The sequence below is a fragment of the Xenopus tropicalis genome, chromosome 4 (genome assembly GCF_000004195.4).
Source record: "Xenopus tropicalis strain Nigerian chromosome 4, UCB_Xtro_10.0, whole genome shotgun sequence".
Classification (NCBI taxonomy): domain Eukaryota; kingdom Metazoa; phylum Chordata; class Amphibia; order Anura; family Pipidae; genus Xenopus; species Xenopus tropicalis.
The window spans coordinates 59189194-59213243 of record NC_030680.2 but is presented as its reverse complement, the minus strand read 5'-3'; the positions used below and the strand labels follow the sequence as shown (position 1 = coordinate 59213243).

At 40.3% G+C, this 24050-nt stretch overlaps 1 protein-coding gene across 1 annotated transcript; it reads left to right on the top strand.

Annotated features, from left to right (window-relative positions):
* The first annotated feature begins 33 nt into the window (after positions 1–33).
* On the top strand, positions 34–23961 carry vps9d1 (VPS9 domain containing 1). The gene is given in 15 exon segments (NM_001079393.1): positions 34–235; positions 1714–1786; positions 2713–2805; positions 7305–7536; positions 7647–7758; positions 12453–12515; positions 12624–12676; positions 15277–15364; positions 15561–15646; positions 15729–16168; positions 19096–19219; positions 19409–19599; positions 21046–21112; positions 23213–23317; positions 23547–23961. Coding segments are annotated over 15 exon segments (1923 nt in total). The 5' UTR covers positions 34–136; the 3' UTR covers positions 23644–23961.
* The last annotated feature ends 89 nt before the right edge of the window (positions 23962–24050 follow it).

Genomic DNA, 24050 nt, shown 5'->3' with positions numbered 1-24050 from the left:
CTGTGACATTGCCAGTGTGTGCGCTCGCTAATTGTTTCCGGGTAGGTGTGTTCTGTATACACACCGGGTGAATTGTGCTCTGGGAGAAGCCAGTTCCGGGAGATATCTAATATATGTTTTGTTTTTTGAAACGCTGATGGCTTCCTCCGTTGGGGATGTCGCTTTGCGGCCTCTTCAGAGAGCCATGAAGCTGGCGAACCGAGCAATTCAACTGGACACTGGGAACGTGCAGCGGGTGAGACGGAAAAGCGGAAAGTGTTAGGGGGAGAAATAGTTGCGATCATGGAGCATAATGACAGGAGGCTTAAGGAGATCTGGGGGATAAAGATGACAACTTCGTTTTCTAACCGTGTGTAGTGCCACTGACGACTATGTATTCCTCCAGCTCCTATTTAGTGTCCTTTTAGGTTATGTGCTAGAATGCCTCTTGTCTTGCCATGGGCTTTTCCATGCAGAGTATTTGCTGATACTTGGGCTGTCATTTTAATACACTGCATGGGGAACCAATGACTTTTCTGCTGCACGGAATTGGTAAGGCTGACACCTGTCATCTATCACCATGACTTTAATGTGCCACTTTCGGTGCATTTTGTGACATTACTGTTTAGTATGAAGAGAAGGTGGTTTACAAAAAAAAATCTAGGAATAAATCAATATCATCCTGCTACTATGGTCTTTGGACATTTTTGGTTCAAGCCTGCTTGGAAGCAGGCCCCCATTGGTGTACTAGCCATAGTTTCACTGCCAAAGATCACTAATCACTACACTAATTGCATATAGCAAGCCGAAAAACACTTGCCGACAATACGCTCCAAACGCTCAAAAATGCCCCTACCTGTGCCTGCACCTGAATGAATGGAATACGCTGAGGTGCAGGCACATGTAGCCGATATCCGCTGAAAATATGAAGTCTTGCGTTTTTTGGTGGATGTCGGCTACATGTGCCTTCACTCGAGCGTATTCCATTCATTCAGGTGCAGGCACAGGTAGGGGCATTTTTTGAGCGTATGGAGGGTATTCTTGTGCTACATGTGGCATTAGCCTTAGAATCCAGTAATTGCTGCTGGCACCAGGAGCTCCCTCCTGGTGTTGGTAGCATAACACTTTCTAGGCGCATTATTCAGCCAAATTAGTATTGTTTCCCCCATCTGTATTGCGGGGATTTCCAGAAATCATGGCAACACATATTTCCATTGGGCTGCTTTTCCTTGATACATTGTACCAACCACTGGATGTCAATTTAGACATTTGCTGGTTTTGAAAAAATCTCCACTTTTTTTTACTAAGCAGTTTTTTTTCTCACTTGATGTCTTGCCAGTAGGCAGAGCAAGAGACAAAGGGGTGTCTGCTTAGACAGTTGATCAGTCTGGATTTTTGTACAACTACTCAGAATTTCCAAACAAAGCATTTGAAATCACCATTTTGTACTGTTGTCTAACAAATTGAATTCGCCGTTTGTGGGCTAATTCAAGGGTCAGCCATATTTGGACCAAACAGTTGGCATCCACTTCATGTCATGCTTGGTGTGGTTGTAACATTGCCAGTTGTAGGGCAATAAGTTTATTTTGTGCAGTATACACATTACTTTGCATCACAGTGTTTTTTGTAGTCATAATCCCCATTACTGGAAAAAAACGTTTTTTCTCTTCTTTTCCTTGTGCTGTGATTATTAAGGTTATCACTGGTTTATTTATTTTTCTTTTTGCTACTCAGGAAGCCTATGTGGAGTACATAAGAAGTGTAAATTATATTTCCCAGTGTCTTCTGGAAGAGGCCGAACAGAATGGTAGGATATCCTGTAATTGCTGTTCCCAGCTGAAAGATATAAATCTATCAGATAACAAATAATCTAACCGATAATTTCTGTGATTAAAACAGCAGGCAAAAAGTATGTTAAGTACATGCCCTAATCTTTGAACCAGTGTTGAAAAAGACAGTACACTGTCAATTTAAAGTGCTAAATGAATATTCTGCAGTACACAGCAGTGTGCCTGATTCCTGTGAAAGAATTTAACAGTGCTCTTGACTGATTCCTGTTTTTCCAGTTCAAAGATGATATCTGAGTGTGTTGACTTTTGTTCAGAACAGACAATCTGAATTTATTAAGTTATTGGAACATCTTTAGCTGAACTCATTTTGCTCCCTCACTGTAATGTGCATCAGTTGTGAGAGGTCTGCACTCCATGGTCAGCAGGGTCGGACTGGGGGGTGCAGGGCCCACCGGGGCTCCCGCCCCAGGGGCCCTGCAGGTGCCCCAGCCGCGTCCCCTAACCCCCCCCCAGGGGCCCCCCTAACCCCTCCGCAGGGCCCCCGCCTGACATCCTCCCCGAGCGTGTATAAATTGAACGCGTCGGGGAGGAACAGTCAGTAGGGGGAGTGCCGGCAAAGGTCGGACTGGGCCGCTGGGGCCCACTAGGGCCGGGGCCCACCGGGATTTTTCCCGGTGGCCCAGTCCGACCCTGATGGTCAGAACTCTCTAATGCGTCTTCCTTCATTTGTTGTCAACACAATGGATGCCTATTGTTTTTATAACAATGTACAGGTAACTCATATCTGAAAAGGAACATGTGGGAAAATGTAATTGCTAGAGAATGACCTAATATATATATTGTGTTACAACCCATAAATGTACAAATGTATCAGTTTAGGGATGGAAACCTGATAAACCAGTTGAACTGCATAAAACATGAGTTTTTTGTTTTCTCCTGGAAGCTGGCAGTGGCTCACTGAGTTTAGATTGCCAAAAGATGCTAAAGCTGGCAGAACAGTGTCTGGAGAGGGCATGCACCACAGCAGAAAGGTTGGGTGAGTATGCTTTTCTTTAACAAGACTTTGATTTGCATTTTAAATTTTTTTATTGCCCTGCAACATATTGTAAAAGAAATGGCATATACAGAGTTAATTGTGCAATGATAATTCTTATCTGAAATTATGTGTTGGGTTGGATACCTTGCATACAGTGATATTTTATTGTGTGGCCTGAACACGTACATTAGACTAGGAATCTCCAACCTTTCTTACTTGTGAGCCACAGTCAAATGTAAAAAGACTTGGAGAGCAACACAAGCATCATAAAAGTTCATGGAGGTGCCAAATAAGGTCCGTGATTGGCTATTAGGTAGCGTTTGTGCACACTATCAGCTTACAAGAGGCTTTATTTGGTAGTAAATTTTGTTTTTATTCAACCAAAACTTGCCACCAAGTCAGGAAATCAAAAAGAACTACCTGGTTTGGGGGCACTGAGAGCAACATCCAAGGGGTTGGTGAGCAACATGTTACCCACCGAGCCACTGGTTGGGGATCACTGCATTAGACTGTTCTGTTTGTTGAAGTGTGTTTTGTTTCATATAATACTGGGTTTATCTGTATATGACAACTGCATAAGGTTATTCTTATTCTTCATCAACATTTGTGTTGAACTCAATTGTTTTGTTTGTATGAGCTAAATAAATATACTCTTGTTGTTTGCAGAAGGCAGTGTACCATAATTTTTTACATTTTGATAAATTATGTCAACTTTGCTCTTAATAATTTAACCATTAAACTCGTTGTACAAAGCTGGGCAATAGTCTATAAGGAGCTGCAGGGAATGTTTTCATTTGCATGCAAGCTGTGCTATTTTCAAACTGGAGATCAGTGGTTGTTAAGAAAGAGCAACCAGTATATCTACAGGGGCTGATGTGCTGTCACATAACTTGGCAAACCTAAAGCTAATGCAGCACATTTACAGAACTTGTCCTCTGCCCACCCCTTCCCTCTTATTTGCTAATAAACTACTTTATATGTGTATAATAAGAAAAATCAACATTACATTAAGACATCCTGACTAATCATTGCTCTGCTTCCAAGTGAATCAAAGGCCATTAGCATGGGAGTGCATTTGTGGCCTCATCGGGTATCCAAAGCAGCTGCTACTGGGGACACAAAATGTCTCATGCAAATGGTAAAGGGCTGTTTCAGTTTTTGTATGACATACAGTGATATTGTTGACATTATGCCATTATTTTTTACTTTTTATTTTTTAATTATATAGCTGCCACATTTCCCTCTTAACCAAGCAGCAGCTTAGAAGTCCGATTGAAGATGATTAGTAGAGGGCCTAAATACAAGTACAGGTATGGGATCCCTTATCCGGAACACATTATCCATAAAGCTCCAAATTACGGAAAGCCTGTCTCCCATAGACTCCATTTTAATCAAATAATTCATAATTTTAAAACTGATTTCCTTTTTCTCTGTAGTAATAAAACAGTACCTTGTAATTGATCTCAACTAAGATATAAATAATCCTTATTGCATGCAAAACAATCCTATTGGGTTTAATTATTTTTTTATTGATTTTTTAGGAGACTTAAGGTGTGGAGATCCAAATTACGGAAAGACCCCTTATCCGGAATACCCTTGGTCCCGAGCATTCTGAATAAGGGGTCCTATACCTGTATAAGAAATAAAAAAAACAAGAATTACAAAGAAAATCTCACAAAGACCAACTGCAAGATTGCTTTGAATAGGCTTGCAGGAATTGTTTAGGGCAGTGACCCCCAACCAGTGGTTTGTGAGCAACATGTCGCTTGCCAACCCTTTCGATGTTGCTCCCAGTGGCCTCAAAGCAGGTGCTTATTTTTGAATTTCTGGCAAGTTTTGATTGCATAAAAACCCAGTGTAATTGCCAAACAGAACCTTCTATAGGCTTCCAGTCGAGATAGGGGCTATCAAATAGCCAATTATAGCTCTCATTTCAACCCCCAGGAACGTTTTTCATGTTTGTGTTACTCCCCAAACTGCCCCTTTAATGTTGATGCGAGAAGTTATAGCCCTTTGTAAGAACCCTAAAATATCCTCTGTATGTGTCTGATACAGAAAAAATATCCATAATACTGAATTGGTATTATAACCTACACAGGCTACTTAGTATTTCCTTATTTCCTGACAGTAGTGAATGTGTGGGGCAGGGAAGATAAGCACATATATTATGACACTGGCCAAAAATAAATTCCCTTTTAGAAAACAGTTGAGAAACTCCTTTATAATAAGGTCTTGCATACTAAAACAGAGTGAGCGTACTTTAAAATAAAGTAAGCTTTATCAGAAAGGTCTATGTAAATACAGCCTTAAAGGAGAATGCCAGTCAAAATTTAAAAAGCATACTGCCCAATAGTCCTCCTATTGTTTAGTAAAACGCCACACTTTTGGCTCACCTAATCAAATATTTACTCAGTCACACTTACTTCACATTTTCTAGAACAGGCAGCCATCTCTAAAAAGGTATTCTCCCTTCCTTTCCCTCCTTGCTTCATACTGCACATGTGTTTCATTCCCCCCCCTCCCCCTGGCAGATCTGCTTCTGATTGGCTGGTGGGCATGTGTAGCTCAGAACAGCAGACAGGATCAAGTTACACACATGCTCAGAGAATAGGAAGGCTGCCGCTGGCAGCCTACAGGAAGAGAAGAGAGATTTCAGTGATGTCACTGTAGTCTTCACACTGCTGTAGGCTGCCAGCACCATATCTCAGAGAAGCAAGCAGGGATCTGGGAATTTAGATATGCAGTAAGTACTTAAAAAGAATGCCTTTAGAATTACTTTTAATTTATATTAACCTTTCATTGTCCTTTAAGCACTCACAGAAAAGCTGCACTCTATCCTCTATCAAAAGAAACACAAGATTTCTTGTCTCCTTTTTTGCAAACATGTTCTTAGGGTATCTGACCTCCCCACTCAGAAAAATCCTTCATTCCTGGGGCCAGAGTCTGCACAGTTCTCTCCCCTCTCCTGCTCCCCTCTCCCATAAGAATTCATAAAACTTACTCCCCCCTCCCTTAGGAATGTGTGATGTGAGCTATAATGGCTACACTGCAAGCAGAAAGCTATGAAGACCAAGCTAAAATAGCAGCTGCAATCTTAAACAAAAAGAGAAAGCTTCTAGGGCTGCATTCTGCAGAATAAATATAGCATTCTAGGTGGCACTAATGTGGGGAATCCATTTTGGCATTTTGCTGCCAATAACTTTCCTTCTCCTTTAATCATACATTAAGAGCTAGGGGGGATTGGTGTTTTTAAGTGGAGGCAGTAATTAATACCTTTGGAAAATAAACTACTGGAAAAGGTAGAGATCAGAGAAAAGAGAATGGCATATCTAGCAGTGAATCATAATAATTCAATACCTAAGTTTGATTAAATACTTGGTTATATTACTATCTCACAGGGGTCTATGATTAAATAACAGAGTAAAATAGGAAGCCAAGTAATGCTCGGTAATCAACCAGACAGGAATGACACAATAATTTCTCAACACCAAGAATAGCAAATGTAGTATTTATTTTGCAACTGATGTTTTTCCCATTGCCACATCTTTGCCCTTACCCACTAGCAGCTGCTCCCCATAGGAAATTGTCTGTGGCAAACCCCAGTGCTAATGTATTACTTGTGTTGAGTGTCTCAAGAGAAATACATGCTCAATGACATTATGGAAGTACAAACTGGACACTCAGGCTGACACTCCAGATCACTCAATAGTATAGCAGCTCAAATTATGTTAAAAGCATTTTTAGTTTATTGAATCCATATATAGACAAAGCCTTACGCGTTTCATACTATAGCGATCACTTAATCATAGGCTAAGTTTTTAGCATTTAGCCTATAAGTACCCTCTATGGTACAAAACGCATAAGGCTTTGTCTCTTTATGGATTCAATAAATTAAAAATGCTTTTAACATAATTTGAGCTGTTTTGAACTTCTATACTATTGAGTCCGGAGTGCCAGCCTGTGTGTTCAGTTTGCATTTCCAGTTGACTCCCGAAGCTGAAGGTCTGGGACTTGAGCACCCGGACCCACCGGGATCACTTGTATCACTAAATAGCATTTTTTCTTTGTCTATGAATTTTGCTCAATGACATTATAGCTTACCTTCCCAAATGAGAATGGGCTGTGGTTTTATTCTCCAGAATTGCCTTTATGAAACACCTATAGCAAAACCACTGTTGTTGCTGGAAACAGGTAAAGACACGTCAGTCTTGTGATTTTTATGACTTCATTCAGAATGTTGCCTTGTGTATGTTTGTACATATGTTTGTATGTATGTATGTATGTCTAACTTATGTCTAACGGTATGCACCGCTGTATAATTTTACAATGTATAAAAGTACACATAGGGAAGAAAGCATTATAATAAATACATTAATTAGTATAAATATACAAAGATTAAATGCCATGTGATAGGAGACGTACTAGGAGGGAAGTCCCTGCCTTGTAGAGCTTACATTTTAAGTGATTTATGTTTTTCTTTTAACATTGCTTTTGTTTAGGCCAAGCTGGAGTGCATTGCCCACTGACTCTCCGTACAGATGTCCATCATCTTTCTTTCCCTCACGCTTCCAGTGCTGCCAGTGCTACCTCTAGATTGTCTTCTCTCTCCTCCATCTCTCCTTCTTCGAGTCACCGCAGGACCTGCTCTGATGAGACGCAGAAGCTAAGCTCTTTTCCACCACCAGAGATTTTCCAAATGCTGCTGGCAGCTGAAGTTCAAAGAGGCAAAAAGTAAATTTTCCCCTCTATTTTCCCCCTCTATTTATTTTATTTACAGTAACCAATTAATTTCTGTGGGTTTGGCTACATGTAATATGTGTGGGTGAATATTTCATTTGTAGAGAGCTAACTCCCCTGGAAGAGGCTTCCATCCAAAATCAGAAGCTAAAGGCTGCATATGAGGTCCGACTCGCCAGACTGAACCCCAGACAAGCAGCAGCGAAAACTTCACTGGCAAGTGACAAAGGGAGGGGGGTGATCAGGTCAGTGTCTCAGAGGTTAGACACACTGTCAGAGTCCCACAGAGAGAGTTTTATTAGGCTGGCACATAATATATCAGAGAGACATTGCACTTGTAAGTGTTTATTGCCTTTTATATTTCTGCATTTTGCAGTAAAACAGCGATTGTGATGGACTCGTATAGAGGGGAAGCTTTAAAACAACTTAGGGATCTAAAATCTTATTGTTAAACCTGGATCCTACGAAAGATTTATTGAAGGAGCTGTCAACACGATGCCCTAGAGAAAAACTTAATCAGTAGCCTAGAGAGAGATTTTCTCATCCCTAAATATCCAGTTATCACTCAATGAACACCTTTCTGAGTTGCACTTCTTCAGCCTCTAGTTCTAAGACTGGTGAGCTATGTACACGATACGGCATTGTCTTGCAAAAACTAAGGTCCAATGGCAGGATGAATATTGGGTGGGCCACACTAGATTCTTAGTTGTATCTGCAGAGATGTGGGACTGCTATGGGGGCGAAATTCACTCCTTCCTTCGCCAACCTATTCATGGGCTGGTGGGAGGAGTCCCACATCTCTGCAGATGTAAAAACTCATTTAATCGTATATATTATGTTATATCGATGATTGGTTATGTGTTTGGCAGGGTGGAATTAATAATGATTTTAATTTACATTTCGCAGACAAATTCTCATATAGAGAGATTGAGTTTTTGGACTTTGAAAATTGTTGGCTATAACAAAGGTATAGACTACATGATTTATCATATGCCATGTAGTGGCAATACATTAGTGCATGCCCGCTTATGCAACCCCCCAAGAAACCTTATTGGTGGTATACCGGTAGGACGGTTCCTTCGATTGAGAAGAAACTGTTCCACTGATAGAGAATATATGAATCTAGCTGAGGACACGAAGAACTGTTTTAGAGACAGAGGCTGTAGAGAAAAAGATAGAAAATACTGTAACTATATACAAAAAAGATCATTGAACATGAATATTTTTTTAGATACAAAAGGCTGCAACAAATGTGGTAGCCAGCGCTGTGTTACCTGTGAACATCAGGAGGTCTCAAGGGACTTTCGATCATTAGTTACAAATAAAAGTTACAAAATACAAGGATTCAATAATTGCAATAGCACAGCAGTGGTCTATTTTGTAACCTGCCAGAAGTGTAAAATATAATATGTTGGATGTTCAACGCGAGCTCTAAAGGATAGGATTAGGGAACACATTAATCAAATTGGTAATAATAAATACTCACATAAAAGCAATATCACTAGACATTTTGCAGAATGTAACATAAGTGATAAAAAGTTATTTTCAGTACAAGCAATAGAATGAATAAACATTGGGACATGAGGGGGAGATACACTTACCCTTGTACATAAGTGAGAAGTCTTTTGGATTTTTTACTTACATACTGTACACGCATACCTTTTGGGTATGAATTTTACTTTTGATGTGACTTGTTTTGTGTGAGCAATAAGTATTTAAGTACTTTTTATCTGTGTAATTATTTACCTTATACTTAAGTATTTTATGAATACTATGACTAACCCTGTAATGTGAATTTTTCACAAACTCCTGATTGAATCTCAGTCTTACTTGATATGGTTAACTGTGGTTTTAAATACTTAGGGGTGTGACCTGCATCCTATTTATAATTGAATGTGAATTTTTCTCCTTTGGAGCCTATGATTAAGTGCTGGGTAAGCATGAAACGTTTGAAACGGCTTTGTATACAGGGTTTAAGAGGCTTTTATTGGGTTGAAATAAAGAGAATTTTTTTTAAACTTAAGCATTTGTGCAGGAATATATATTTAATGGTAATTTCTCCTTTTTGGCCACTAGAGGATATCCCTGCACTGGTTTATGTTGGCAGTATGCAATATATACTTAATGATTTCCCCACAAATTGGCCTTATTTGTTTTGTAGTGATTGTGATGTGGCACAAAAAATGTTCTGTGCTAAACTGGGCAATAGAGTGTTAGCTAGCATTTAATTGTAGGAATATTTTTGTCTCTTGGTACAGTTATATTATACAGCTTGTTCTTGAGCAGGATGTTTTTCAGGAGCAACACTGGTAGTCCCTGTAACTATGTAGGGAAACTGGTATATGAAGGGACCACTAGCAGGTCAACAAAATGTGACTGATGTTATTTTGGTTTGGCCAATACCATCTTGCTGTTGAAAGTGGGTGTAAAACAAGGCAACAAGTGCCAATAACAGCGGAGTAAAACCATTTTAAAGGAGAAGGAAAGGTAAATATCACTGGGAGGTGCCAACTGTTGGGCACACCCCAGTGATTGTAATCTTTTACCTGAAATCCCTGGCCGGTGCTCCTTTTAGGAGAAAACTGCACCTGTCAGGGGTTAATGAAGACGAGCGATCCTTCCTGCACGGAGACCGAAGAAGGAACGTGATTGCCTGGACAGAAAGATAACTAATAAAAGTAAAAGTGAAAATAAAATTGTAGCCCACAGAATAGTCTTTAGACTGGCACTGACCCCATTTGAAAGCAGGAAAGAATAAAGATAGATAATTAAAAAATTATGTCAGATAAAAAAAATAAAGACCTATTGAAAAGTTGCTAATAATAGGAGATTATAACATACTAAAAGTTAACTTTTTTTAAAAGGAGCACTACTAATTTTAAATATCAGTCAGTTTTGTGATACAGTATTAAAGGTGATGGTTAAAATAGCATTTAATACAGGTATTAAATCAAACCCTTTCATGCTTTTACTACTTATCTCCTCATAGAATCTGACCAGGTAGTTCAATATGACCAGTGGCCTACATCTGCTTCTATCTGTTATACTTGATGAGAATCAGTCACACTTTTCTGCCCTGTCGTGAACGTTCCTTTTACATCAGCTTTAGTGACCGAAAAATACAGCACTGAGCCTATGGGCTGGATCAGTTCTTGGTCCCTTCCCTACAGGTATGGGACCTGTTATCAAGGATGCTCGGGAACTGGGTGTTTTCAAGATGAGGGGTCTTTCCGTAATTTAGATCTCAATACCTTAAGTCTACTGAAAAAGTATTTAAACATGAAATAAGCAGAATAGGATTGTTTTGCTTCCAATAGGGAATAATTATGTCTTAGTTGTGATAAAGTACAAAGTCCTGTTTATTATTACAGAGAAAAAGGAAATTATTTTTAAAATTTGAATTATGTGATTATAATAGAGTCTATTGGATATGACCTTCCCGGAATTTGGAGCATTCTGGATAACTGGTTTCCGGATAACAAGTTCCTTGGCTATATTATAAACAAAATAAGTGGCTTAGCCAGGGCCACCCTATGTGCAGAGCTCCTGAGTAGGAGCATAGGCTGCAAAAATGGTATGTCCAACCTTGTCTAGGTTTCTCAACCTTATAATGTTGCTTTCTCCTGAAAGGAGCATAAGAAAGTGCCATAGCTTGCGTGCGTGTGTGCGTGCATGCGGACAGGGCTAGTCTGTTGCCTGTTGAGTAAACACAAGTTGCTTCTTCCAAGTGAAGATATTAGTGTATCCACTGTTTTTCAGTGGCATTCCACAGTCTTTTTGCCATTAATATATCTTTCTTCATATTATATTTAGCCTACATACAATAGAGGGCCCAGGATGTTAGATCACTGGGTGGTGAGCACTGCCAACTAGGAAAATGAAGCTCTAATGAAAAAAAATGTCACTCACATGCACACCTACACACCTGATCTGCCCCAGGCACTTCCCATTACACCAAACCCCACCCACTTGCTGCAAGCCCCAAGTGCAAATAGCACTTTTCTATATTAGTGTCCCCCTCTGCCATGGGGCCCCTGACTATAGTACTCCCTAATGGCAGCCCTGCAACAGATATTGGCACATTGTGATTCCCGTGCCTTCAGCAAGAAACTGGCAATTTGCAAGGAATGATACTGCACTCCTAAATAGCCCTTGTTACATGGATGGCCATAAGTGATAAGCAGGCTGGCCCACAACCTGCAGGACCCGTAGGTTTACCCTACGGTCAGGTGGGTTAGGGTTGAAATTTGGGCCACCACTGTGGGTTAGGTGCGGGTCAGACTGGGGAAATACACTCTTCCTCTGCTCCCAAAGTTTCCCTGCGTTTGATCCTAAGGCACTCTCAGAAGTAATGAACAGAGCAGAAAGACATGGGTATGGGTTGGGTGCAGGTCCTGTAATGGCAAGATTTTGCAGGCTAGGGTCAGGTGAGGGTTCAGTTTTTACTGACCCGCACATCACTAATGGCCATGCTAGCGGATACGCCCTCCCTGCCATATTGTCCCTAGCAACCCATAACTGCAATATGAAAAATGTTATTTCCCCACAGTGTCAACTTTTCACATAACATTAACTTTTCCAACTGAGTCCAGTGTTTTAACTGCTGAGCCTCTTTACGGTCTCTTCTATAGGTTTCTGTGATTCTGTGCTGCAAAGCCTGTCTTTCTGTGTTTTTAGATTGAATAGTACATCGTAAATGGATTAGCGTCGCAAAATAGATTTGGGTAAGACATAAAAATACTTGTTGGGTTAGAAGCTTGGATATTGTTGTAGGGGCGATAGAGCAGAACTCCTGGATTCATACCTAAAGAGTAGGGTCAAATGAATGTTGTGACATTTTACAGATAAAGTGATTTTCGGAAAAAGACTAAAATGAAGCATTGTCTAACTGTGTTTTATTTCACTGACAGACTCTATCCCTTCAACGACAAATGATGGAAAATTTGGTGATTGCTAAAGCCAGAGAAGAGACTGTATCCTTTTGACATAGCAGGTGAAAGGAAAGAAGGGCATCAGCAGAGAGAGCATTTAACTTGTCTCATTTTCTTTGAGTACCATACCTTCCTTATCTCTGCACTCAGCTTCAGAGGAAAGCAGAGGAACGCAGACAGAGGCTAAAAGAAGAATCTAACAGGTATATTATTTTGAGGAGTGTGTTGTTTACCAGTGCTAAGGGCATCAAGTATAACATTCTTGCAGGGCTTGTCATAAAACTAAGAATTAGGGGCCTATTTATGAAAGGGTGAACAGTGTGGAAAACATCTGCAATGTAGTTCCCCCTGAAAACATAATGTGTTTTACCAAAATAGTCCTTATAGTGGTATAATTAGAGGCTTGGGGTCCCTCAGAACTGCAGCGCTCTGGAAACCCCCGCACACTCCCTGTGTCCCTCATATTTACACCACTACATGCTTTGAAAGGATTGTATTGAGTAATGATTTTCTCAACCAGTCAGTAACAACTAAGATCTGTGGACCCTGTATTTGAATCATAAGGGACCACACAAACTAATGGGATGCCTCTTTTCAACCCCTGGTGCTCTCTTGTGCCTAGCACGGCATTTACATAAAAGCACATCATGCTGTTTTTATTGCATGTAACCCAGGCAGCAGCTACAACTAACAGGCATATAGAGTAAATCTCTGCTTTCTGTAGACACCTTAATGTTCTAGTACAGTGCTGTCCAACTTGCTGCCCGCGACCCCCCTCTGTGTGGCCCCCACTTGTCTGGCTGCTTTGATGGTTTACCTTTGTGTAAGCTTTAAATGGTATCAGTACTGAGATTAAATAGCCCCCTGCATGGTTTTCACCTCAGATTCAGGCAGTAATCACCCTGTATTGTTTGAAAATGTAATCCCCTGTGTTGTTTACACCTTTTAATCTCTACATTGTTCACCCCCTGCAGTGTTCACACTTCAGGCTCAGACTGTAACATACCTCCAAACATTTCATCAAGAGAAAGAGGGAAAAAATATGTGGTGTCGGTAGTGCGGCAAATTTTTTTGGCCATGCCTGCTTTGTGACCATGCCTCCACATGCCACACCCACTTTACATGCCCCAGATGTGCCAGTATAATCACTAAATAAAAAGAATAAAGGACATATTAACTTCAAAGGTGCCAGTATGACTACTTTAAATTGGTAAAGGGCATATTAACCCCAGACATGCCAGTAAAATTACTGAATGAAACTGATAAAGGGCATATCAACTTCAGACATGCCAACAGTTCTGTGCATTTTCCAATGTTATAAACAGGGCCAATTCCAGTGGTACATAAATCTATGTTTTTCCTTCCATTCTTAATCAGTTGAAAGCAAAACAATATTAATGTGCCACTAGAATTTCTAGCCATATAACAAGGCCAGCCTAAGGTTCCCAAACTTATAAGGGCCCCTTTTAAATGTCTGCTATATTTTATGAACCGGATCAGCGATACCTCTGTCTTCTTATTCCCCTGCATGCTGTGCTCTGCCAGAGATTCCCAGGAGTAAGAGATATATAACTGTCCAGCACACAAATAAAGGCAGCAGCCTCTTCTGCCTGATAAAAGACAGAGCGCACTCCCAGCCCCTGACCCGGTGAGCAGGAGCAAGGAGAGGAATGCACGCCAATGCCGATAGTTGACCCTTGTCACAAATGCTCCTCCCAGGACAATTAAACATCAAGGTAAACCTGTGAGTTTGAGCGTAGCAGGGGAGATTCAAGAGTTAAGGGGCAGGCTTTTTTCCCCGGAGCAGAGCAGGCACAGCCATCAATTAAATGGCATTGCTGAGAAGCAGGAAATCTAACAATGAATCCGGGACAGCGGGCAGGGCTATAAATATCGGGACTGTCCCGGTGAAAGTGGGACAGTTGGGAGGGATGCTGTAATCACCCACATTGTTCACCTGTTCACACAATGGTTGTGGTTTGAAGAAGGTGTGGTTTAAAAAGGGGGAGTGGTCAAAACTGGCTTCCATTAGCAGCCCTCCACCATCAGCATATATATAGTTACATAGTTACATAGGGTTGAAAAAAGACCAGAGTCCATCAAGTTCAACCCATCCAAGTAAACCCAGCACACACAACCCACACCTACCAATCTATACACTCACATACATAAACTATATATACAACCACTAATACTAACTGTAGATATCAGTATCACAATAGCCTTGGATATTCTGATTGTTCAAGAACTCATCCAGGCCCCTCTTAAAGGCATTAACAGAATCTGCCATTACCACATCTCTAGGAAGGGCATTCCACAACCTCACTGCCCTCACCGCGAAAAACCACCTACGCTGCTTCAAATGGAAGCTCCGTATGCTAGAGAAATTCCGGCCCTCGGCACCGCAGAAGTTGGACAGCACTGTTCTAGTATCAGATGGATAACAAGTAACAGAACAAGTAACAGAAATACTGTGGGGTATTACAAATTAATTCTATAAAGCAAATTGGAGTGTAAAGGCATGTTGGTCTTTCTTTCCTGTAGTGCTGTTGTGCTTACCTACACTAAAGCTGGATTCATTCTCACATTAAACAGCTGGAGAGCTACAAGTTAAAGTTGCTTTTTGGGCATCAATTTTTTTTTAGTATAGTGCCACTTTTTATTGCAGGTCATGCCATTGATGTGATATAAAAATACATCTCTTCTGCCATGTCTTGTATAAAATGATGTGTTCCTAGACAATGTAAGTGCCAAGGATAGGAGAAGGCTTTTCTTACAATTAGAATTTTACTTTCTTCTCCAGACGTTTCTCTCTAAACACAGACATGACTCCAGAGATGGAGGAGCAAAGGGTCCTGTACACAGCTGTCCTGGAGTATGAACAGGATCATGTAAGTTGAATGTGTTCTTTTTGAGCTTTGATTTTGGTCCTGGGCTGTTTTATGGGTATTGTGGTTTGTCTATATTAGTCGCATTGATGGACACTATATTGTGATTTTCTTTACTGAATTTTAACTCCAGACATATTTTTATGCCCTTTTTTTTTCCTTAACCAATGTTCCTTAAACTTTTGTCTCTGTCCTTCAGGAATGGCCAAAGCGTTTTAAGCAGAAAATAAAGGGGAACCCTGCTGACACTGACCTTGTTTCTAGCTTCATGTGTCAAGTTCTCAGGTACACTTACACATCTTTATACAGTGCATGATTTATAATGTGTTTCTGCCTAGATTTGACGTACAGTTTTATATTCTGACAGTACCCCTGACCATCCTGTTTCCAAACTGCTGACAAATCTTCAGTGCCAAATATACAGTCGGGTATATCCAGTTATTATTAAGGACCCTATGGAGCATAATCATGGTACATCAGATGTTTTCCACCAGTCACTGCCCACTGATGCTCTTCCCTCTCCTGCCTCCAACTCTCAGCACTTAAAATCATCACAGAGTTTACAGTGTCTCCCCAGTCTTTTACAGCCCTCAGTCAAGCACAGCCTTTCCACTGGAGAAGGGTTTGAACATTTGGAAGCCACAAACGACAAGCTTATTGATAAAGGACCATGTGACAAAGAGAGGGAGAATTCATTTGAAGACTTGGAACACTGTCTTTCACCAACAGAATACTCTATAGGCAATGCCAGTCTAACAGCATCTGCTCTTCTTAAGGCTGTTGTGAAGGAGATTCATAATGCTAAAGGTAATATGTTAATATCTAGTCTCAATAAAAAGACAATGAAAGGCAGTTCTATATAAATCGTTGCAGTTCAGCGTGCCTCAGAGAGACTCAGGTTTGCTGTCCCTTTTCTGTGGCATGCCTTGAACCTGTCTCTGTGAATTAAAACAATTCATCCGGGAAACTGTTTCAAGTGTCAGATCTATGTAAGAGGGATTTCATAAACGGTGACCGCAGGACTGTGACTGACCTAATTTTACCATATTGCACATTTTTTAGACACCAGGGGGCAGTGTTGGAACATAAGCAACCAGTGAGAATGGGCTATAATGAAAACTTTTGAACTTGTGTATGTTATGATGAAAACTTTTGAAGCTGTTCGTGAAGAGACATTTAAAGGAACAGTAACAGTGTGTTTGCTTCAGAAACCCTATTATGGGTTATATAAACAAAGCTGTATAGCCATGGGGGTAGCCAGCTTCGTGTAGCCATGGAGATAGCTATTCAAATTGAAAAAAGGAGAAAATGCACAGGTTACATAGCAGAAAACAGATAAGCTGTGTAGATTGCCATTGTATTCTACAGGGCTGATCTGTTATCTGCTATGTAACCTGTGCCTTTTCTCCCTTTTCTAGCGTGAATGGCTGCCCTCATGGCTACACAGCAACTTTATTTATATAATCTATAGTAGTTTCTGAATTTACCAGTGCAGGGCAACAGCACATTATATTTTAATTACTTTAAATGTTTTGGTTTTACTGTTTCTTTAAACAATCAGCTTGAAAGCTCCAATTTATAGTCCTTAGGATGCCTTAAAACATGATTTATTTTAATAAAACAGTTTGGAAGAGTAATCTAGCAGCAATAAAACATCTAAAAAGGCTGTAATATCAAAGATAATCTAGTCCTTCTGCGTGGAGATATTCCTATATTTCTATTGTGTTGAATAGCTGAAGGCTAATTATATCAGTGAAAAAGGCTGAGAAGGGGATTTACAGAATTTGGAAAATCATTCCAGTTCATAATGGGAATCAATTCAAATTCCATAATAGGAAATTAATGAAGGCATTAAGCATGCTTTGGGTTAGCATAAATCCATATTTTCAATAAAACTAAGCTGTTGACCAAACTGGCATCAAACAGGGATTTAAAGTTACTGACTTCCATATGTTACTGATACAGTTCTCGACAACATTTATCAGCATGTCTGTAGTAGCGATTTTTGAAGGGAGCTGTAGCTTAGTAATAGTCCTAGGGAGAGAACCATAGCATAACTAGAGTCCCCATAGGGCTTTACAGTTTGGTCTGGCCCCTTGAACATTGTGCTCCTTACACTTACACTTACTGCAAAAATCACACTTTGTGCACCTGTATCTCTCAACCCTTTTAGTATGTTATAGAATGTCCTGTTCCTTGCAACCTTTCCATTAGTCTTTGTTATTTATGTATTATAGATTTTTATTTATCTCCTTCCTCTTCTGCCTCTTTTCAGCTTTTAAATTGGGATTACTGACCCAGGCAGCCAAAAACAAAATGTTTCTCTGTGAGGCTACAATTTTATTGTTGTTAATTTTTATTATTCTACTAGGACCCTTTACTATTCCAGTCTCTCATCTACCCTAGCAACCAGGCAGTGGTTTGAATAAGACCCTAGTAACCAGATAGCTGCTGAAATGGCAAACTGTAGAGCTGCTGTACAAAATTCTGTATAACTGAAAAGCCAATTACAAATTGTGTCAGAATACCACTGTCTACCTCAGTGATAGCCAACCAGTGGCTCGTGAGAAAACATGGCGCTCACCAAGCTTTTGGATGTTGCTCCCAGTGGCCTCAAAGCAGCTGCTCATTTGTGAATTCTTGGGTTGATGACAAGTTTTGGTTAATAAAAACAAGATGTACTACCAAATGAAGCCTTCTGTAGGCTGATAGTCTGCATAAAAGCTACCAAATAGCCAATCTTAGCCCTTTATTTTGACTTTTAAAATGCTTATGTTGCTTCCCAAGTCATTTTACATTTGACTGTGGCTCACAACTAAGTAAGGTTGGGGACTTCTGATCTACACTATATTAAAAGTTTATTTAAACGTGAACTATCCCTTTAACAAGGTAAAAAATACATTTTCTGTGCTCCAGAACTGCTCACTTCTTGGGAGTTGGAAAACTGGGACCCTAACCCTAGCCCCCTTAACATATTTTTGGTTCCTCCTTTGCTGGCCAATCCTTTGGAATCTTTATTTGCACATACTGTAGGTTAGGTCCCCTTAAGGTCCCCATACACGTTGAGATCTTCACCCGATATCCCCACCTACGGGTGGGCAATATCAGGGAGCCCTGGGGCCAAACGATCGAATTATATTGGCGGCAATGGGGCAGTCGGTTCGGGGACCATATCAACGAGCCGATGCGGTCCCCGATCCGACTGAATTTTCTAACCTGGCTGATCGATATCTGGCCAATTTTAGGCCAGATATCGGTCGGGCAGGCCCCTTGTTTCGGTCCAAGGGGCCGATATCGGCAGCTACTATCGGCCCGTGTATGGGGACCTTTAGGTGGATCTAAAACTCTGAACAGTGGGACTAAACCTGAAGGTCAGTTGAATTTGCATTTGGGATGGATATCTTATTTTTTTTTTTCTTTTTAACATATTCCTGGAAGTCAATTTTGTCAGCCTGCACCAATATGGCGCTAACATTTATTATGTATATTATGTTACTGGAACTATTGTAGAGTGCTCGAGTGTAACCTTGTTACAAGTTAAGGGGGTCCCTGACCACAAAGAGGAACCTGAACCAGATAAATGCTAAAACAAACTGTTTTAAAGAGTAAATATCTCTTTTTAGAGTAGAGTGTAAAAGCATGTAACAAGATAAAAATAATATTTTGTGGTATGACCTGGAACATATTCAACCTGTTCTTCAATACATATCACACATTGCTTTGTTCCCCTACAGACCTGCTGCTGTCTGCCTCTCTACTGGATCTTCCACCTAACACTATTTTTAAGGATGTCTGTGTGGAGTGCATAGATGAGAGTTTTTTCCCTCCAATATGGCCTGCTCTGCTTGCTCTGTACAGGTAAGCAACTTTATTCTTCTCTTCATCAACATGCAAATACCTTAGTGAAGCATGACAAGGATACAGTGGTGTCCTGATGACAAGTAAAGTAATACCTACATTGCGCACCTTAAATATATTGCAATATCTGGACAAACAATCGCTGCTTTGGGCTGACCTATATACTCTTCATGTGCTCTGTTCTTTTAGGCACGTGCTTCTTGCCCGAGAAGAATCTCTGCTTCAAGCCATGAAGTCATATAGAGATAATGCTCAGTCTGTGGTTGGTGTCCCACAAAAGCTTTTTCCTGAAGAAGTGGAACAACCATATAAGGCAGCTGTGGAAGAAATTGGCCATCTTCCTTTGCACCACACACCTCAAAGGAAGATGGAGTGTATTGGTAAGGAAATAGACTTTGACCTTCTTGTGTTGCCAGCTCAGGAGGACCTTATGTAGTACTGGAATTAATGGTCATTGCTATGTAGTACTATAAAACAGAACATAAGGTCAATAACTGACAGGTCTGTAGGACACTGTAAGGAAAGAAGATCACTGGACACCAGAGAGGCCCTTTGTTTTTTTAGCGTCCTCAAGGAGACAGGAGAACTGAGATTTTCTGCATCCAGATTGATCCTGCCACCATGGATGGAAGGAAGTGGGTCAGATTCTGACGTGAGCCAAAACTTACATAGTTACATAAATAAGATTGGTTGAAAAAAAGACCAAAGTCCATCAAGTTCAACCCTTCCAAGTGAACTCCAGTGCACACACTATACACTCACATACATAAACTATATATACAGTACCAACATCAATACTAACTGTAGATATTAGTATCACAATAGCCTCTGGTGTGCTGATATTTTTTATGGGGAAAAAAAACATCCCCCATCTGCCTATAATCCCCTTTAATGTATTTGTACAGAGTAATCATGTCCCCTCGCAAGCGCATTTCTTCCAGAGATAACAACCCCAACCATGACAGTCTAATCTCATAGTTTAAATCTTCCATCCCACTTATCAGTTTAGTTGCACATCTCTGCACTCTCTCCAGCTCATTAAAGGAACAGTAACACCAAAAAATGTATATATTTTAAAGAAATTAAACTATACTGTACTGCTGCCCTGCACTGGTAAAAGTTTTGTGTTTGCTTCAGAAACATTACTAGAGTTTATATAAACCCTGGTGTGTAGCCATGCTGGCAGCCATTCAAAAGGAGAAAAGGCACAGGTTATATAGCAGCTAACAGATAAACCCTGTAGAATACAATGGTGTCTTATCTGTTATTTGCTATGTAACCTGTGCCTTTTCTCCTTTTTTCCAGCTTCAATGGCTGCCCCCATGGCTACACAGCTGCTTATTTATATAAACTATAGTAGTGTTCCTGAAGCAAACATCCCAGTTTTACCAGTGCAGGGCCACAGTACGTTGTATTTCAATTACTTTAAAACACTTTCATTTTTTGGTGTTACTGTTCCTTTAATATCCTTCTTAAGGACTGGAGCCCAAAACTGCACTGCATACTCAAGGTGAGGCCTTACCAGGGACCTATAAAGAGGCAAAATTATGTTTTCATCCCTTGAGTCAAGGTAGAAAACAGTGGGAACATACCAAAGCTGTCCCAAATAGAACAGGTTTAAGTTACTTCTATTTGGGACAGCTTTGGTATGTTCCCACTGTTTTCTACAGACCTGTCAAAGAAAATAGTTGAAGCTTATTGTCACTGTAAAATTGTGTATTGAACAGTTAGTTGATTTCTTTGGGTTGGCATGCTGAATGTGGACCAGAAGACAAGTGCAGTGAAAGTCCCTTCCTTTCTTACTGATGTTCCTTTTTGTTTGCCAGTGAGAACAATGCGTGTAATCTGTGAATGTGCTGAGGAGTATTGTACCACACCTGGCACCTCTGCCATGTAAGTATTGCAATGAAGGTGCCAATGAACTAAAACTTAATTAGCACAGGAAACAGAGCAAGATCTTAATGTCTTTCTTGTTTCATGTTTTACTTCTTCTGCTTTGCTTGTTTGTGTCCATCTGTCTGTCTCTTCCCTCCTGTTAATAAAGCAGCTTGCTGGGTACATGATGTTCATCTACGCTCCCACAAGTCTGATGAATATGATGTGACAGTTGTGAGCAGAACATAGCCTATCATGCAGGGCACAGGAGACCACGTTACTCCACAGAGCAGGATCTACAGAGCAGAGCGGCTGTCTTCTTTAATTAGCATACAAACCCAAGGGAAGGGAAGCCAGGAATAGAGGGGAGTAAGCATGACAAGTGGAAAGTGAGAAGAAAAGCAGATAATGAGGGGATAGCAATAAGGTGAAAAACAGGAAATAAGAGTTACTGGGATTCAAGAACCACTAAGAACATGACCTTGAAAACTACGCTTGTATATTAGGCTCACTTTCAGTTTTCCTCTTATGTATTTTAAACTTCATACAGAACCTTATTTACGTGCAAATCTCAGTTCATAATCAAAAGTGGAAGCAGCCCTGCCAGTTACTTTGCCGAAGTCAAAGTAGATATCCATAGATTTAAGTGAATTCTTAAATGCATTTGCAAGACAGTAACTGTTGATTTCAGAACCCATAATTGGTCAGTATAATGTAACTAAGAAAGCTAAGTGGGCCTATATGATGTTAGATTCATAGGTTTGCAGTGTAAGAGGGGTATGGCAGAAAAGTATAATAAATCTTGATGAAATTGAAAGTGGAAAAAGTGGCATTTTTGATACAGACATGGAAGCTGGATTATAGTAAATAGGGTTAAATGCTTGACATGGACACTTTCAGAAGCCTTTGTATCTTGGAGCATCTTCTGCATACAACTGTCAGCACATAATGAGGTGAAACGATCTAAACTTCCAGACAAATTAGCATCACCGGGAGCCCCACAATGACCTCAGACAGCGGGGGACAGCTTGGGGGCTGACCCCAGACACTAAGGGCACCTTTTCCTCTTTCTCCAGACACTGCAGCCTTTTACTTACTCCACCTCTAGCCCTCCCTCTCTTTCTTTTTGTTTTAAATTTATGTTCATAATCCCACCATCATTATATCACATAAATCCCATTGTAGAGCTGCATTCTGTTTTCTGTCAATTCACTTTCACTGTTTCTCCCTCTTCTTCCCACACTCCCCGCCATCTCTGATTAGGCACCCAGGCATATAAATATACTTTTTTCTCTTCTAATTATGCACACTACACTTCACAATGGTAGTTATATAATGACACATACTTAAGGGAATAGCCTTCAAATACCAGGACAGGATGACTACAACTTGCTAGTGTAAAATAAATAGGGTCACATATTATAGCACCAGGTTTAAATGTCCTCAGATCAAAAACAAACAAAAACAAGGGTGGGCATGTTGAGTAAAACTTGGATACGTGCAGTAACCCAGAGTAACTTGATATTTGCCTGTTCAACATATACATTATTTTCTGTCCCTGGTTGCTATAGATTACCGTGCTAGGGCAGATTTGCCCAGTGTTAGCACAAGTGGATTGTTCCTTTGTTCATTTTAAGCATAAGTACTGTATAACCGCAATTTCTCTTCAACACTCCATCCTCCCCACAAGATAAACCTAACTCACACAGAAGAGACATCCAAGGAACTGTCTGTATTTTCTTATACAACTCCAGGCAGTTTTCTTTCTTTTTTCAATAGTAGCAGGCAATGTATTTTTGTTAGCTGCTTCCCGTTTTCCAGCATACATTTGAGGCAATGACTTTAACGCTCCCCTAATATAATACAAATATGGGATCCTTTTATTCTTTTTTTCTGCACACTTGTACCATTTTTCCCACTTCCTTCTGACAAAATGTCCTATCTCCTATTTGCATGCCACTTCTGGCCACCCACAAACTTTATAGAACCCCATTCCTTGTGTTGTGCTGCTCAGTTTTCTAGTGGCTCTGCTTACTTCTTTATGGCACCCAGAATGCACCCAGTGTGGATCTCTTTTGAGTGACTGAAGGCGTCACTGCCATCTCTATTCCTTTTCAGAGGTGCAGATGACCTGTTACCCATATTGGCATTTGTAGTCTTGAAAACACAAATGCCACAGCTGCTGTCAGAGTGTGCAGCGCTGGAGGAGTTCATACATGAGGGGTAGGTGTCCATAATCACACAATTGTATTTTTTGTATTTACTCTCAACTTTAAAAGTTTCACTCAGCAGCGCAGCTCCTTGTGAATGTGTTTATATCATTTAGAGATTTACACAGTTTAGGCTGCAATGATATGGTTAGGAGATCACTACAGAACATTTAAAGGTTCACTCTCTAATATTACTGGCTTGAGAGACTATGAAAAACACAGATATTCCCATTATTTTTCAGGTATCTCATTGGAGAGGACGGATACTGCCTGACCTCACTACTGAGTGCTCTCTCTTATGTGGAGTCCCTACCCTTACTTTCAGCTCCCAGTACCTAACTGGCCGCAAGGGACCTCAGGACACTAAAAACTTGCTATAGCCTGCTGACTGCATTTACTTGGCTGCCTGGTGAAAGTTTAACACATGCTGTGTATGTAGAGACATTTATACCTTTGCAATGTATCTAAATTATCTATTTATTGAGCTTTTTTTTTTTTTTACACTGCCAGTTCACAGGGAGGCTGAACAATGTCATTATTGCATTACCCTTTACAAACTTACAGTAAAACAACATTGTAAACACAACATTGCTTTCATGATTCAATAAAAAAAGTTTTATCTGTCATCCAAAATAAAAATATGAATGTATTTTAAAATACTACTCGTGGTTACAAAATGGATGCCCTTGCTTGAATGGAGAGAGGCTTGCCTAGTCTGTATCCTTTCAATAAACCCAGCAGCCAGG